The 16,712-nt window shown below is 42.6% G+C and overlaps 1 protein-coding gene and 1 pseudogene across 1 annotated transcript in view; both read left to right on the top strand.

Annotated features, from left to right (window-relative positions):
• Positions 1-16,712, top strand: part of MGA (MAX dimerization protein MGA) — a 99,668-nt gene that overhangs the window by 44,177 nt on the left and 38,779 nt on the right. The window contains exons 6-10 of the mRNA XM_054716334.1: positions 2,396-2,527; positions 2,742-2,846; positions 9,580-10,238; positions 11,647-11,992; positions 15,062-15,285. Of these exons, the coding sequence (XP_054572309.1) occupies positions 2,396-2,527; positions 2,742-2,846; positions 9,580-10,238; positions 11,647-11,992; positions 15,062-15,285 (1,466 nt within the window). The remainder of the gene's footprint in view (positions 1-2,395; positions 2,528-2,741; positions 2,847-9,579; positions 10,239-11,646; positions 11,993-15,061; positions 15,286-16,712) is intronic.
• On the top strand, positions 9,281-9,379 carry LOC114232050 (U6 spliceosomal RNA; annotated as a pseudogene).

Genomic DNA, 16,712 nt, shown 5'->3' with positions numbered 1-16,712 from the left:
GCAGGCAATAACATATGTGAATCAGCCCTTGTTGAGTCCCAAAGTTCCATCAACCTTTTGATGAAACTCTTGCAATTATGACATGCTGGAATTGGCTTTCGGCATAATATAGCTTGATATCTGGAATGCTGATCCTTCCAACTTTGTTCTTTCTCAGGATTGCTGCAGTTATTCGGGGTCTTTTTTTACTCCATATGAATTTTTGGGGAGTTGTTCTAGGTCTGTGAAATATGCCGTTGTATTTTAATAGGGATTGCATTGAATTTATCTATAGATTGCTTTGGGTAGTATGGACATTATAATGACATTGATTCTACCAATCCATGAACATGGTATGGAATATGAATTTATTAAAGAATATCAGATGACTTACAGAATCTCCTGAGAGGCCAGAGAAACAGATTGTACAAATATGTGGTTGAGAAAAATACTCCAATTACATTCCCAGTCTGCTCATACAAGCAGTCTCACAACATTGGACAGTCACCACCATTGTCAATGTGGACACTGAACACAGTATACTACAACTAGGATCTTGGTTACTTTTATCTCTAAAAGTTCTTACTTTGGCCAAAAACTGTCACTCTCATTTACATAATTATACCCAGTATTTCTTTCCTTATGGTCCTCTCTTCTAAATTGAAGTCTTTTATGGATGCATCTGATTAGCAAAACCCATGTCTCATGTCTGCACATAAACTGCATGAGAAGTTGGAAAGGCCCAGCCAGCATGGCTGAGTGGTTGTGTGTCGACCTATGAACCAGGAGATCACCGGTTCGATTCCCAGTCAGGGCACATGCCTGGGTTGCATGCTGATCTCCAATAGGGGGTGTGCAGGAGGCTCTCATCATTGATGTTTCTATTTCTCTCTTTCTCCGTTTCTCTCTCTGAAATCAATAAAAATATATTTTTTTTTAAAGAGAAAGAAGTTGGAAAGTAGTTTTTCTAATACCTGCCTTAAAGAGGTAGGAGTTATAGTGGGGAAAAGGAGCAGCTGTATAGGAAGGGTGTTGAAAATATATTGGGCAGCCACAAATATGCCAAACATTTAATACAGTTGAAAGACCAACTTATGCTATTATATAGCATCTCTTCTTCTGGTGAAATGGCATAAGGAAAAGCTAAATACATTAGAGAAAAGCTTTCATACATGGTCACATATTTGATGTACATCCTTGTAGAAGATTAACAATTATACTGTAGCATTGTTTATAATAGTTAAAAATAGGAAACAACTATCTCATTGACAGAATGGTGAATAAATTGGAGTATATTTTATAATCTGGAGTAGTGTTTAACAGTGAAAATAAATGATTGAGAGATAAATCTGTCAATATGGACAAAGATGTAAATTGTTAAGCAAAAAAAGGTAAAAGTATATGTAAAATAACTACTTTCCCAAAAGATTGCCTCTTAACCTACAAATAAGTCATAATATCTATAGGCTCAATTAACCATAAATATAATTAGTAATAACTAGAGAATTAGTAGCCATAAACAGGGAATAAGCTCAGTCTATTGGAAGTTTGTATTAGAGGTCCTAGAAAGTCTCTGGAACACAAAAGGTTAAAAGCACAAAAGATCTGAATTCTGCTGTATTTGTGTATTAGTTATCTATTGTTGCTTAGCAAATTACCACAAACTTAGCACCTTAAAACAATATGTTTATTATCTCATAGTTTCAGTAGGTCAGAATTCTGGCGTGGCTTAACAGGGTCCTCTGCTTAGGGTCTCAGAAGATTATAATCAAAAGTTAGGCCTGGCCGAAACCGGTTTGGCCCAGTGGATAGAGCGTCGGCCTGCGGACTCAAGGGTCCCAGGTTCGATTCCAGTCAAGGGCATGTACCTTGGTTGCGGGCACATCCCCAGTAGGGGGTGTGCAAGAGGCAGCTGATCGATGTTTCTCTCTCATTGATGTTTCTAACTCTCTATCCCTCTCTCTTCCTCTCTGTCAAAAATCAATAAAATATATTTAAAAAAAAAAAAAGTTAGGCCTGGTTTCTCATTAGAGACTTGACGGGAGGGATTTTTCCAGTTTTCCTGAGATTGTTGGCAGAATTTATATCCTTGCAGTTCTAGCAAAATGGGTGATATATTTATTCTTATATTATTACATATATATAATCATGTATATCCCATCCCTTTGGCACATTCCATTGCTTGGAAACAAATCAGAGGCTCTGCCTATACTCAAGGAGGAAGGAGGATTATACAAATATATAATACCAGGAGGTGAGGATCATGGGGTCACCTTAAAGTCTCTTTGCCATTTAAAATTTTTATTTTATCATTTTACTCTGCACTATCCTCTTTATCTTTGTTATTTCTCCCCCCGCCCCCTCACCCGAAGATTAAAAACCCCCAATATGATTTGTGGTCCTTTTTTTCTTGTAGTGGGCTTAAAATTGAATTCAGTGGATCCTACAATGAGTATTGATCTTAAATACTTGGGAGTACAGCTACCTTTGGCTCCAGCCACTAGCTTTCCTTTCTGGAACCTTACAGGAACCAACCCTGCTTCTCCTGGTGAGTATATCGCATTTATGAAGTCAAACAAATTTGTGAATATAAATGAAAAGCTACCTTTGTTAGAGACAAAGTACGTTTTGGATAGTTTAGGATAGATCTTTTGTCTAGTGGCATAGTCTTAATGATTTATACATTTCATATAAAGTCTTAATAATTAATTAGGTATTAAATATTGACTTACAAGGATTTTTCATCTCTTTTTCTTTTATAGATGCTGGATTTCCCTTTGTATCTAGAACTGGAAAGACCAATGACTTCACCAAGATAAAGGGATGGAGGGGAAAGTTTCATGGAGCTTCTGCATCTAGAAATGAAGGTAATCAGCTTTTTAAAAAAATTAATGTTCTGAAACATGCAACCACAGCCTTTGTTAAAAGTAAGTCTTAGTTATTTTTCTTCATCTCTTTTCATGCTTTAAAACAAACTGAAAATAATTGTCTTGCTGATACTTGTTTATTCTCCTTGTTCCCATGACTCTGATCCTGGGGACCAGTCCCTAACCACGTCAGGCTTAAATAATTCTTGCAGCCTTTTTAAACTGCTCTTTCTTTCTTTCTTTTTTTTTTTAAACATATTTTATTGATTTTTTTACAGAGAGGAAGGGAGAGGAATAGAGAGCTAGAAACATCAATGAGAGAGAAACATCGATCAGCTGCCTCTTGCACATCTCCTACTGTGGATGTGCCCGCAACCAAGGTACATGCCCTTGACTGGAATTGAACCTGGGACCCTTTAGTCCGCAGGCCGACGCTCCATCCACTGAGCCAAACCAGTTAGGGCTTAAACTGCTCTTTCTTTCTGTTATTCCCACAGTTACAAAAAACATCATTCTCAAACATTATTTCAGAACTATATACTTCAGAGTGTATAGTGATTCCTAATAGCATTATACTTCAAAGTAAACTTCTGATCCAGGCATATATACTGTATCCCTATTGATTTTCTTTTCCCAATTCACTTGTTGGCAGTTTACACTCTAACCAGATAAATTTATTTGTTCAAAATAGTTTTTCTCGTCTTCGAATCTTTTTATAGTGCTATAATAGTGCTTTCTACTAAATTTGCTTTTTCATTCTTTAAAAATTAAATTTTTTTTGGGGGGGGTGGTTCATCCTCACCCAAGGCTATTTTTTCCATTGATGTTTTAGAGAGAAAGGAAGGGAGGTAAGAAAGGGGAGGATAGAGATACAGAGAGAGAGAGATAGGGAGAGAAATATCCATGTGAGAGAGACATATTGATTAGTTGCTTCCCGCATGCAGCCCGGCTGGGGTTGGGGATCAAACCTGCAACACAGGTACGAGCCCTTGACCAGGAATCAAACCAGCTACTGCTACTCTTCGGTACTTGGGCTGATGCTGTAAATTTTTTTTAAAAAAATAAATCTTTATTGTTCAGATTATTACAGTTGTTCCTCTTTTTCCCCCTCCATAGCTCCTCTCCACCCAGTTCCCACCCCACCCTCTGCCCTTACCCTCCCTCACTGTCCTCATCCATAGGTGTACGATTTTTGTCCAGTCTCTTCCTGCACCCCCCACACCCATTTCCCCCCCAGAATTGTCAGTCAGTCCCCTCCCTTTTTATGCCCCTGATTCTATTATATTCACCAGTTTATTCTGTTCATCAGGTTTTTTATTCACTTGATTTTTAGATTCACTTGTTGATAGATATGTATTTGTTGTTCATAATTTTTATCTTTACCTTTTTCTTCTTCTTCCTCTTAGAGAATACCCTTCAGTATTTCATATAATACTGGTTTGGCGGTGATGAACTCCTTTAGCTTTTTCTTATCTGTGAAGCTCTTTATCTGCCCTTCAATTCTGAATGATAGCTATTCTGGGTAAAGTAATCTTGGTTGTAGGTTCTTGCTATTCATCACTTTGAATATTTCTTGCCACTCCCATCTGGCCTGCATAGTTTCTGTTGAGAAATCAGCTGTCAATTGTATGGGTGCTCCCTTGTAGGTAACTAACTGTTTTTCTCTTGCTGCTTTTAATGTTCTCTCTTTGTCTTTTGCTCTTGGCATTTTAATTATGATGTGTCTTGGTGTGGTCCTCTTTGGATTCCTTTTGTTTGGGGTTCTGTGCGCTTCCTGGACTTGTAAGTCTATTTCTTTCAACAGGTGGGGGAAGTTTTCTGTCATTATTTCTTCAAATAGGTTTTCAATATCTTGCTCTCTCTTTTCTGGCACCCCAATAATTCAGATGTTGGTACGCTTGAAGTTGTCCCAGAGGCTCCTTACACTATCTTCATATTTTTGAATTCTTTTTTCTTTTTGCTTTCCCAGTTGGGTGTTTTTTGCTTCTTTGTATTTTAAATCTTTGACTTGATTCTTGTGATCCTCTAGTCTGCTGTTGGATCTCTGTATGTTATTCTTTATTTCAGTCAGTGTATGTTTCATTTCTAGTTGGTCCTTTTTCATATCCTTGAGGGTCTCACTAAGTTTATCAGACTTTTCTAGAAAATTCTTGAAAAACGTTATAACCATGGTTTTGAATTCTATATTCAGTCATTTGCTTTCCTTCATTTCTTTCATTTGTGACCTGTTTCTTTGTTTCCACATTTTGGCTGCTTCCCTGTGTTGATAGAGTGGCTTTGTGTGCTAGGTGTCCTATAGGGCCCAGTGGCTCAGCCTCCCCAGTTACCTGAGGTGGACACTGTTGGTGCACCCCTTTGTGGGTTGTGTGCACAGTCTTGTTGTAGTTAAGCCTTGATTGTTGTTGGTATCACTGGGAGGAATTGGCCTCCAGGCCAATTGGCTGTGAGAATCAGCTGTGTCTACGATGGGAGAACTTCTGTGCTGGAGACACCCTTATGGGGCAAGACTTGCTTCAGTGGGGCTTTGGTGCTCACTGAGTCTGCCCCCTGAGTGTGTCCCTTATGGATCTGAGGAGTTGTAATCTGGATGGTCCCACTCTGACCACTGGGTACAGTGGCTCTTGGATCTCCAAGGAGGTGCTAATTTAGCCTCTGCCTGAGGCCACCCAGCAGGAGCAACGGAGAGAACTGTAGATTCCTCTCATTTGTTTGGGGTTTGGAGGTGCCCAGATGAGGCCCAGCTGTGAAGCATTGCAAGCTGCTGTGGGGCCTTGGGCCTTCTTTTGGATGTTCTGGGTCTCTCTGACCCTGCTGCAGTTTGTTAGATAATTTTAGATTGCAAAGGGCCAGGTTATTCATATGCAAAAGCCTCTGCACACAGCTTGGGTGGGGCGGGGTCTCAGGGAATTAACAGGGTGGCGCAAACAGCAATTGGTGATCCTAAGCTCTGCCCTAAGAGGCCTCAGGTCTTAGTGTCCCGAGGTAATCGCTGCAAGCATTTCTGAGAGAAAGCTGCCCCTGAGTTCCACCCGATGCCAGACAGTCCAGTTTCTCCTCGTATGAATCTGGATCCCCAGTGTCTCGCCCGAAACTGGAGTTCAGAGCAGTCGGGAGCTTGTGTCTCCCTCCCGCTTGAAAAAGACAACCGCGTCCTCAGTTGCCAGCCCTTTCCGCGCGTGCGTGCCTCTGTACCTCTGCACTTTACTTCTGCACTTTACTTCTGCACCTCCTCTGAGTCTCAGTGTGCTTTTCTCTTTCCTTCTAGTTGTAGAATTTCCACTCGGACAGCCTTTCTGTGGTTCTGGATGATGTCCGTTTTGTCTTTTAGTTGTAGTTTTGAAGTGGTTGTGCGAGGCAGCAATTTCAGGTGTTTACCTATGCTGCCATCTTGGTTTCTCTTCTGATGTTGTAACCTTTAAGCCACACCGTCTAGGGCTGTGGTCAGCAAACTGGCTCACAAGCCACATGCGGCTGTTTGGCCCCTTGAGTGTGGCTCTTCCACAAAATACCACGGCATGAGCGAGTCTATTTTGAAGAAGTGGTGTTAGAAGAAGTGTAAGTTTAAAAAATTTGGCTCGCAAAAGAAATTTCAATTGTTGTACTGTTGATATTTGGCTCTGTTGACTAATGAATTTGCCCACCACTGGTCTAGGGCTATTACTTCTTCCTTTGTATTTTTTTTTTAATATATTTTATTGATTTTTTACAGAGAGGAAAGGAGAGGGATAGAGAGCTAGAAATATCGATGAGAGAGAATCATCGACCAGCTGCCTCCTGCACACCCCCTACCAGGGATGTGTCCGCAGCCAATGTACATGCCCTTGACCGGAATGAACCTGGGACCTTTCAGTCCACAGACCGACGCTCTATCCATGAGCCAAACCGGTTTCGGCATGACTTTTTTTTTTTTAATATTTTATATTTTTAGAATACATTTTTATTGATTTCACAGAAGAAGGGAGAGGGAGAAGAGAGATAGAAACATCAATGATGAGAGAGATTTTTTTTTTTTGTGCTAAATTTTTTTTTTTTAATTTCTTTATTATTAAGGTGTCACATATTTGTCCTCATCCCCCCATTCCCATCCCACCCCTCTCCCCACGCATGCCCCAATCCCCTGTTGAACTTAACCGTTGGATAGGCTTATATGCATGCATACAGGTCCTTTGGTTGAACTCTCCCCCTCCCCCCACCCTCCCCCTACCCTCCCCTATCCTCCCTCTGAGGCCCGCTAGTCCGCTCGATGCCTCCTTGCTTCTGGTTCTGTTCTTGTTCCTCATCTATGTTGTTCATCATTTCCTCTCGAGGAACGAGATCAAATGTCACTAGATATATACCACTAAGAACTGAATGTGAGACGAGCAATAATATTTATGCTGACAGGCAAATGAATCAATCTGTAGCGAGCTTCCCCCTGGACCAACAGTTCTTTTGAGACCCAATTTCAATGTCCAGTAGTTCCTTATGTGTACATGTCAGCACTGACCCCTCAGCTCTGGATGGTGGACAAATGGTGGTAATGGAGGTCCGACTCCCTCTGGTTTGGTCTCGGCCGAACCCACGGGCACGGCGTCACCTGGACTAAGGGGCACGTGGCCTCACCCATACCCAAGGGGCGCGTGGTCTCACCCGGGCCTGGGACCCAGCCTCACCCGGATGGATCCAGGGGCGCACGGCCTCACCCGGACCCAGGATCTGGCTTCACCCGTACCCAGGGACGCTTGGCCTCTCCCAGACCCAGGGGCACGTGGCCTCACCCGGGCTTAGTTGCACAAGGCCTCACCTGGATCCAGGGACACATGGTCTCTCCCGGACCCAGGGACGCTTGGCCTCTCCCAGACCCAGGGCCACTTGGGCTCACCCGGGCCTAGGTGCACGAGGCCTCATCCGGATCCAGGGACGCATGGTCTCACCCGGACCCAGGGACGCTTGGCTTCTCCCAGACCCAGGGGCACGTGGCCTCACCCGGGCCTAGGTTCACGAGGCCTCACTCGGATCCAGGGACACATGGTCTCACCCGGACCCAGGAACGTTTGGCCACTCCCAGACCCAGGGCCACTTGGGCTCACCCGGGCCTAGGTGCACGAGGCCTCATCCGGATCCAGGAACACATGGTCTCACCCGGACCCAGGGATGCTTGGCCTCTCCCAGACCCAGGGCCACTTGGGCTCACCCGGGCCTAGGTACACGAGGCCTCATCCGGATCCAGGGACGCATGGTCTCACCCGGACCCAGGGACGCTTGGCCTCTCCCAGACCCAGGGCCACTTGGGCTCACCCGGGCCTAGGTGCACGAGGCCTCACCCGAATCCTGGGACACATGGTCTCACCTTGACCCAGGGATGCTTGGCCTCTCCCAAACCCAGGGCCACTTGGGCTCACCCGGGCCTAGGTGCACGAGGCCTCACCCGGATCCAGGGACACATGGTCTCACCCGGACCCAGGGACGCTTGGCCTCTCCCCGACCCAGGGCCACTTGGGCTCACCCGGGCCTAGGTGCACGAGGCCTCACCCGGATCCAGGGACACATGGTCTCACCCAGACCCAGGGCCACTTGGGCTCACCCGGGCCTAGGTGCACGAGGCCTCACCCAGATCCAGGGACGCATGGTCTCACCCGGACCCAGGGACGCTTGGCCTCTCCCAGACCCAGGGCCACTTGGGCTCACCCGGGCCTAGGTGCACGAGGCCTCACCCGGATCCTGGGACACATGGTCTCACCCGGACCCAGGGATGCTTGGCCTCTCCCAGACCCAGGGCCACTTGGGCTCACCCGGGCCTAGGTGCACGAGGCCTCATCCGGATCCAGGGACACATGGTCTCACCCGGACCCAGGGACGCTTGGCCTGAGAGAGAATCATTGATCGATAGCCTCTTGCAATCTCCACACTGGGGATTGAGCCTGCAACATTGGCATGTGCCCTGACCCGGAATTGAACTGTGACCTCCTGATTCATAGGTTGTATTTTCTTTTTTTAATCCTCACTTGTGGATATTTTTTCCATTTATTTTTAGAGAGGAGGTGGGGGTGGAGAGAAACATCGATGTGAGACAGACACATCGATTGGTTGCCTTCTGCACACACCCCAACCAGGGGATCAAACCTGAAACCCAGGTACATGCTCTTGATTGGAATCGAACTGGTGACCTTTTAGTGCTCAGTCTGATATTCTAACCATTTAGCCACGCCGGCCAGCACTTCCCTTGCAATTTATATAATAGTCCAGGTACTGCAATCTCTTTAATAATCTCTTCAATAATGTCTTGGCATTCTGTTGAGTTGTGATTTAAGTATATATTTTTTTGCCCTAAGTTTTTACTTAAGTATGGTTTCTTTACTAAGGTCATAAATTGTCAAAATTTGTAAACTCTTAGTGCTAATTATTACTATTGTTAGCACTTCTCAAAAATGCTAAATGGTGCTCGCTTCCATTTGGTGGCAGCACATATACTAAAATTGGAACGATACAGAGAAGATTAGCATGGTCCCTGTACAAAGTATGACACACAGATTTGTGAAGTGTTCCATATTTTTCAAAAAATTAATGCTAAATATATGAATTGAAATAATATTAGAGATTGGATTTTAATATAATTGGTGTGTGACATTTAATCTCTTTACTTGGTTTTATATTATATCTTTTTCTTCTGAGGAGGGACTCCTGGCCTTTCTTTTTTAGAGATCTGAAGATCTGTTCTAGATTTCTTCAAGTCTCTCTGTCTTCTTATTTCTAGGTGGAAATTCAGAAGGTCCACTGAAAAACCGTTCTGCTTTCTGCAGTGATAAGCTGGATGAATACTTGGAAAACGAAGGCAAGCTGATGGAAACAAGCATGGGTTTCTCTTCTAATGCTCCCACATCTCCTGTCGTATACCAGCTTCCCACTAAGAGTACAAGCTATGTACGAACACTTGATAGTGTACTAAAGAAGCAATCAACCCTTTCCCCTTCTACCTCTTATTCTATAAAGCCTCATTCTGTACCCCCTGCATCTCGAAAGGCAAAGTCTCAAAACAAACAGGCAACTTGCAGTGGCCGAAGTAAATCATCTTATAAATCCATTTTGCCATACCCTGTTTCACTAAAGCAGAAGCACACTCATACTGTTCCAGGAGATAAGGTTAACAAGAATTCTTCAGGCACCATCTCAGAAAATCTGGTGAATAACTTTGTTGTGCCAACTTTAGATGAAAATACATTCCCAAAGCAAATTAATTTGCGGCAGGCACACCACCAGCAGCAGCAGCAACAGGGAACTCGCCCTCCAGGCTTGTCTAAATCTCAAGTGAAGCTAATGGACCTGGAAGACTGTGCACTTTGGGAAGGAAAACCAAGGACCTATATCACTGAAGAGCGAGCAGATGTATCTTTAACAACTCTGCTTACGGCTCAAGTAAGTTATCTCTTGTTCTCCAGAAGCATATTCTTGGCTATAAAAAATTACATTAATAAGAGGAATGATGTTTTTTAGTAGGAGGATTGGGCATTTAGTTAGTTTAGTGACAATTTAGTGGCAAAGTGTCTTCCACTTTTCTTCTTTATCCACTAGATACCTATGTGTAGATCTCTGTTGTTGCAGAGGGAAACAGTACATTTGTGTTTTTGGATAATATTCCTTTTCTGTATAAAGGCAACTGGCCATTCTGAAAGTCTCTAATTTTATTCTCTAGTATGTGGGCAAGTATATTTGCTGATCTTGTTAAAATAGCTTTGAAAATTCTGCTTAAAAGGTACTAAATCCCCCCAAATCACCCAAAAAATATAAACCTATGAAGAAAAAGCTTTTGTCTCAAAAAAACATATTTTTTATTTCTCACCTGAGGATATGTTTTTTATTGATTTTAGAAACAGAGGAAGGGAGAGAGTAAGAGAGAGGTCGCGGTGGGGGGAGGGGGGGAGAGAGAGAGAGAGAGAAAGAGGTGAGAGAGAAACATTGATTGGTTACCTCCTGTAGGTGCGCCGACTGGGGATCAAACTTGAAGCCTGGGTATGTGCTCTGATCGGGAATTGAAACCATACCCTTTGGTGCAGGGGACAACACTCCAACCAACTGAACCACACCAGCCCAGGCTGAAATTTTATATTAAGAATTGTCATTTGTTATTGCTTCACCTATCTTAGCTTCTATTAATGTAAAATGACCCAACAAAATGAAGATAATTTTCTTGTCATGAAATTTCTGTATCTTCCCTTTTTAAATTCTGTGACTATTCTAGAGTTGTTGGGACTAAATAGAGAAAGTGTCTTTTATTATTAATCATTTCTAAAGACTTTTAGGCATGTATGTTGTTATTTTTTTTTATGAATTACCATAGATTAGGGGTCCACAAACTATTTCTATAAAAAAGACCGTAAATATTTTAGGTTTTGTGGGCCATGCACTCGCTTGCAGTTTCTCAACCTTGCTGTTGTAATGCCATGGACATTATTTAAATGAATAAGTCTGGTTGTGTTCCAGTGAAACTTTATTTATGAAACAAGCTGGATTTGGTCCTTGCGCCTTGTCAACCTCTGACCTAGAACATTATGTGTGATTTCTATTGAGGATAAATTCATCTTTGTTGCTATTTTGGCTCATAATTAATTAAAATATTCTCTTGCTTGCCTGTGCTATGCATTGGAATGGAAGATTGCTCTGAGTTCTGTTAAACTCATGTTCTGTCATTTGAATCGGCCCTAATCTTATAATCGTAGTACTGAGTGCTCAGACACAGAAGAAGGCAGACCAACATATGACTGTAGATTGTTGGTGGTCTTGGGGGATGATTTAGTAGATTTACAATTTTCTGCTTTCACTTTAGGCATCTCTCAAAACTAAACCCATCCACACAATCATAAGGAAGCGGGCACCTCCATGCAACAATGATTTCTGTCGATTGGGTTGCATATGTTCCAGCCTAGCTTTGGAGAAGCGCCAGCCTGCTCACTGCCGCCGACCAGACTGCATGTTTGGCTGCACTTGTTTGAAAAGAAAAGTTGTACTTGTAAAAGGAGGATCCAAAACTAAGCATTTCCAGAGGAAGACTGCTCATCGTGATGCAGTATGTTATGATACTTTGGGAGATGAGCAAAGGGAAGAAGTGGAGGGAGTCAAGGAGGAGGAAGAACAAATGAAAGAGAAAAAGAAGAGAAAGAAGCTGGAATACAGTGAGTAGTAAAACTTAAAATGGTATGGTTTAATTTTTTAGAAAAGTATGATTATTTGAAAACCTATTTCAAGTAGTAGTAGTATTTCTTACTTTAATACTGATCTATGATCTAATAAGAATTTTGAGAAATTCTTACCATCCTTAAATCTCTTTCTGTATGACATGTGTGCTACACACATGCCTTTTTTCAGTGACAATTTTCTTTTGAAGATGGCTTTTTTGTGTGCTAAATTTGAAATTTGAATCATTCTTTTATGTGGACTCCCAGAATGCCTTTGACACTTTATTTTTCTGTGTCTTTCTCTCAGAACCCCAACCTCAGTGTTCTTTTAATATACAGATGATCAGTATAATTCATTATATTCTCTCCCTCAGCTTTATTTAGGTTTAATCTATACTAATAAAAGGGTAATATGCTCATTAGAGCAGACATCTTCTGGACGTCCTTCCGGACAAAGCCGCAGTGGCTGTGAGGGCGGAAGGCAGGCAGCCTTGGGCCCCAGCGGCTGCGAGGCCAGGGGCTCAGGCAGCAGTGGGCTCAGGCAGTCGTGAGCCCCAGTGGCTGCGATGCCTGGGGCTCAGAGCAACGGGGTGATAGGGGCGGTGCCTTCCCCTGATCGCCTGGTTGCCTCCTGCAGAGGGAGGTCAGACTGCGGCTTAGGCCCGCTCCTCATGAGGAGCGGGCCTAAGCCGTCAGGACTGGTGGTCAGTGCACGTTATAGTGAGAGATTGAACTCCCTCTGCGAGAGGCGACCTGTGGGCCGATTGGGCAGATTGGGGGATGGCGCCCAGTCGCCGCTGCCCCGCGATCACCGTCCCCTCCCTCTGCCTGCTAGCACTCATGGGGAGCAGACCTAAGCCGTCAGTAGGACTGGTGGTCAGTGCACGTTATAGCGAGAGATTGGACTCCCTCTGTAGGAGGTGACCTGTGGGCCGATTGGGCAGATTGGGGGATGGCACCTGGTCGCTGCTGCCCCCTGATCACCACCCCATCCCGCTGCCCGCTGGCACTCGCCTTGGCTGGCCTGGTGCCACCTGCTCGCCGGCCCTGCCCCCGGTAGTTTTGCTGTTCAGTCGATTTGCCCACCGGTAGTTTTGCTGTTCAGTCGATTTGCATATTAGGCTTTTATTATATTTGAAGTAACTGGGAATGCTGGTCATTCACATATTATATAACTTTAGGCAAAGATTTTGGATCTTTGGCTTAGAACCAGCTACATCCTCTCTGAGGATTGACTACTAAAATGCAAAATACAATGTTTGCTCCTCTGTAGTTGTCTTCTTTCTGGGATGGTTAGTTTGCTTAAATAATAAAGCCTCTTAACCTAGATTCTCATTTTGTTTTCCTTTGTGTAGAACTTCTTGATAGTATGATTTTATCTCTATTGGGTTTCATTGCTTTTTTATTAATATTGTTTTGCTCCTATGCTGAGTTCAGGCTGTCTTTTTGTTAATTCTCACCTGAGAATATGTATTTTTTAAAATATATTTTTATTGATTTCAGAGAGGAAGGAAGAGGGAGAGAGAGATAGAAACATCCATGATGAGAGAGAATCATGGATCGGCTGCCTTCTGCAAGTCCCCCACTGGGGATCAAGCTCACAACCCTGGCATGTGCCCTTGACTGGAATCGAACCTGGGACCTTTCAGTTCGCAGGCCGACGCTCTATCCACTGAGCAAAACCGGCTTGGGCCTGAGAATATTTTTTCCATTTATTTTTAGAGAGAGTAGAAGGGAGAGGGAGAGACAGAGAGAGAGAAACATTGATGTGAGAGAGACACATCGATTGGTTGCCTCTTGCACATGCCCTGACTGGACCGGGGATCGAACCTGCAACCCAGGTACGTGCCCTTGATTGGAATTGAACCCACGACCTTCAGTTCATGGGGGCCCACACTCTAAGCACTGAGCAAACTGGCTAGGGCCAGGCTGTCTTTGAATACAGTTTATCATCGAAGGCAATAGAAACAGCTCGGTTTCTGGAACCAGATTGACTGGGTTTGATCCTTGATCGGTCTCTTCCTGTAGTGAATCTCAGCTTCTGCAAAATGGGAATAATATCTCAAGGACTGCTGTGACAGTTCATTGAGTTAAAACATAATTAAATGCTTAGAGTATGAACATAGTAAGGTCAATAAATATTTGTTGTAAGATTTAAAAAAGTGTAGTATGTAATGGTTATCTTTCTTGGATTATAAAGAAGGCTTTTTCTGACTCTGCTAAATATAATAGCATCTCCTGTTAACTCCTCATTCCTTATCCTGCTACATTTTTCTACATGGCACTTATTATTTGATATTAAATGTTTGTTAGTTCATTTTCCCCTACTGAATTATAACTGTTAGGGCAAGTACTTTGTTTTATTCAAAGCTGTATTCATTTGGTGCATAAAACAGTATCTGATTTATAATATTCAACAAATATTTGGTTAAATATTAAATGATGACTAGATTAAGGTGCATGAGGGCAAATAAAGGTTTTTTAGGGGGTATCTGTTTGATTTAAAATATATATATATATTCTTGATTTCAGAGAGGAAGGGAGAGAGAGAGATAGAGAGATGAGAGAATCATTGATCAGCTGCCTCCTGCACACCCCCTACTGGGGATCGAACCCGCAACCTGGGCATGTGTCCTTGACCGGAATCGAGCCTGGGACCCTTCAGTCTACAGGCTGATGCTGTATCCATTGAGCCAAACTGGCTAGGGCTGTTTGATTGTTTTAATGAGTTAACTGCTTTTTATGAGGGGGAGCATATTTTACATTGGCAATGCCTCATTGAACTGTTGTTGCCAAAGGCATCTAAAATCTTATGCTTCCTGCCCTAGCCAGTTTGGCTCAGTGGATAGAGCATTGGCCTGCGGACTAAAAGGTCCGGGGTTCGATTCTGGTCAAGGGCACATGCCCAGGTTGTGGGCTCGATCCTCAGTAGGAGGGTGTGCAGGAGGCAGCCTATCAATGATTCTCTCTCATCATTGATGTTTCTATCTCTCCCTCTCCATTCCTCTCTGAAATAAATAAAAATATATTAAAATAAAATAAAATCTTATGCTTCCTTTTGTTAAGCTATATGTGAAACAGAGCCTGAACAGCCTGTTCGACATTATCCATTATGGGTGAAGGTAGAAGGTGAAGTAGATCCAGAACCAGTTTATATCCCGACGCCTTCTGTGATTGAACCTACGAAACCATTGTTGTTGCCTCAGCCAGAAGTTTCATCTACTGTGAAGGGCAAACTGCTCACTGGAATTAAACCTGCACGGACATATACTCCCAAACCTAATCCTGTGGTAAGTCTGGAGTTTCATCTTTTATTGCAGGTTGCAAAAATCATTTGTAAAGATGATGGGTTTCAACCAATTTTTAAAAATTATTTTCCTTTTTATTTTAATTTACCCCCATTTCCATTTATCCCTTCCTATACCTTCCTCGACTTCCCCCCACACTCGCCACAATATCTACACTGTTGTCTGTGTCTATGAGTTCTTTCTTTTCTTTTTTGCTCAATCCCTAAACGTGTGGTCGGCAAACTGCGGCTCTCGAGCCACATGCAGCTGTTTGGCTCCTTGGAGTGTGGCTCTTCCACAAAATACCACGGCCTGGGCGAGTCTATTTTGAAGAAGTGGTGTTAGAAGAAGTTTAAGTTTAAAAAATTTGGCTCTCAAAAGAAATTTCAGTCGTTGTACTGTTGATATTCGGCTCTGTTGACTGAGTTTGCTGACCACTGCCTAAACCAAATTTTTGGTTTATATTCTATGAATCATTTTACTTTCAGGTAATTTTCCTGTAAGCCATCTCCTTTCTGACTTAATTGGTTTAGGTGCTGGCACTTTAAAAATGTCATAAAAGAGGTTACTAATAGTAATTCTTAAATATAGCCAAATCTTTTCTTTAGGAAGGTTGTATAAAGATGGGCTTTTTAAAAACCTGACTTGCAAAAGTCTGTTTAACATATCTTATTCCTGTAGTGTAGTATATTGAGTAATTTAGATGTAGTACATGTTATTGCTAGAAAACCATTAAGAAAAAACTTTAAAAAGTAAAATTTTCTTAAAGCAAATTTCTTTATATATAGTAATAACAGTAAAGTTCAAGATTTCAAATAACAGTGGTTGTAATATGACTATGTGAAGACGGACGGTAAAAGAGCTGATAAGCATTTCTATTACTAAATCCATTTCACTCTCCCCAGTTCATTAAATTGAAGAAAGATCTTTTAGTGCAGTGCCCTTCAGTGGGTCTCTGTACCATTGCTGATTAAAAACTGTTACCAGTCTGTGATAAAATAAGTACATAAAGAAAATAAGAGTAAATATTTAGAAACTTTTATAGCAAGTGGATAGACATTTTATATCTATTAAACCTAATACTGCAAAACTTGTGCTTATATTTTGGCCTTTGTTTTTCTAGTAATCTATTTTATATTTTTCTAGTAATTACTTTTGTATTTTACAAAAGTATTCGTCTATGTTAGACTATTAATTAAGAAATGTACTTTACCACAGATCATTTGAGAAACACGGATATGATCTGAAGGAGAGGGAGAAAGAGATAGAAACATCACTGATGAGAGAGAATAATTGATTGGCTGCCTCCTGCACTCCCCCCACTGGAGATCGAGCCTGCAAACCGGGCATGTGCCCTGACCAGGAATTGCACTGTGACCTCCTGGTTCATAAGTCGACACTCAACCACTGAGTCACTCCAGGCAAGCTGA

Source organism: Eptesicus fuscus, chromosome 5 (genome assembly GCF_027574615.1).
Source record: "Eptesicus fuscus isolate TK198812 chromosome 5, DD_ASM_mEF_20220401, whole genome shotgun sequence".
Lineage (NCBI taxonomy): Eukaryota > Metazoa > Chordata > Mammalia > Chiroptera > Vespertilionidae > Eptesicus > Eptesicus fuscus.
The sequence above is the reverse complement of the archived record's forward strand: the minus strand, read 5'-3'. Positions and strand labels throughout refer to the sequence as shown.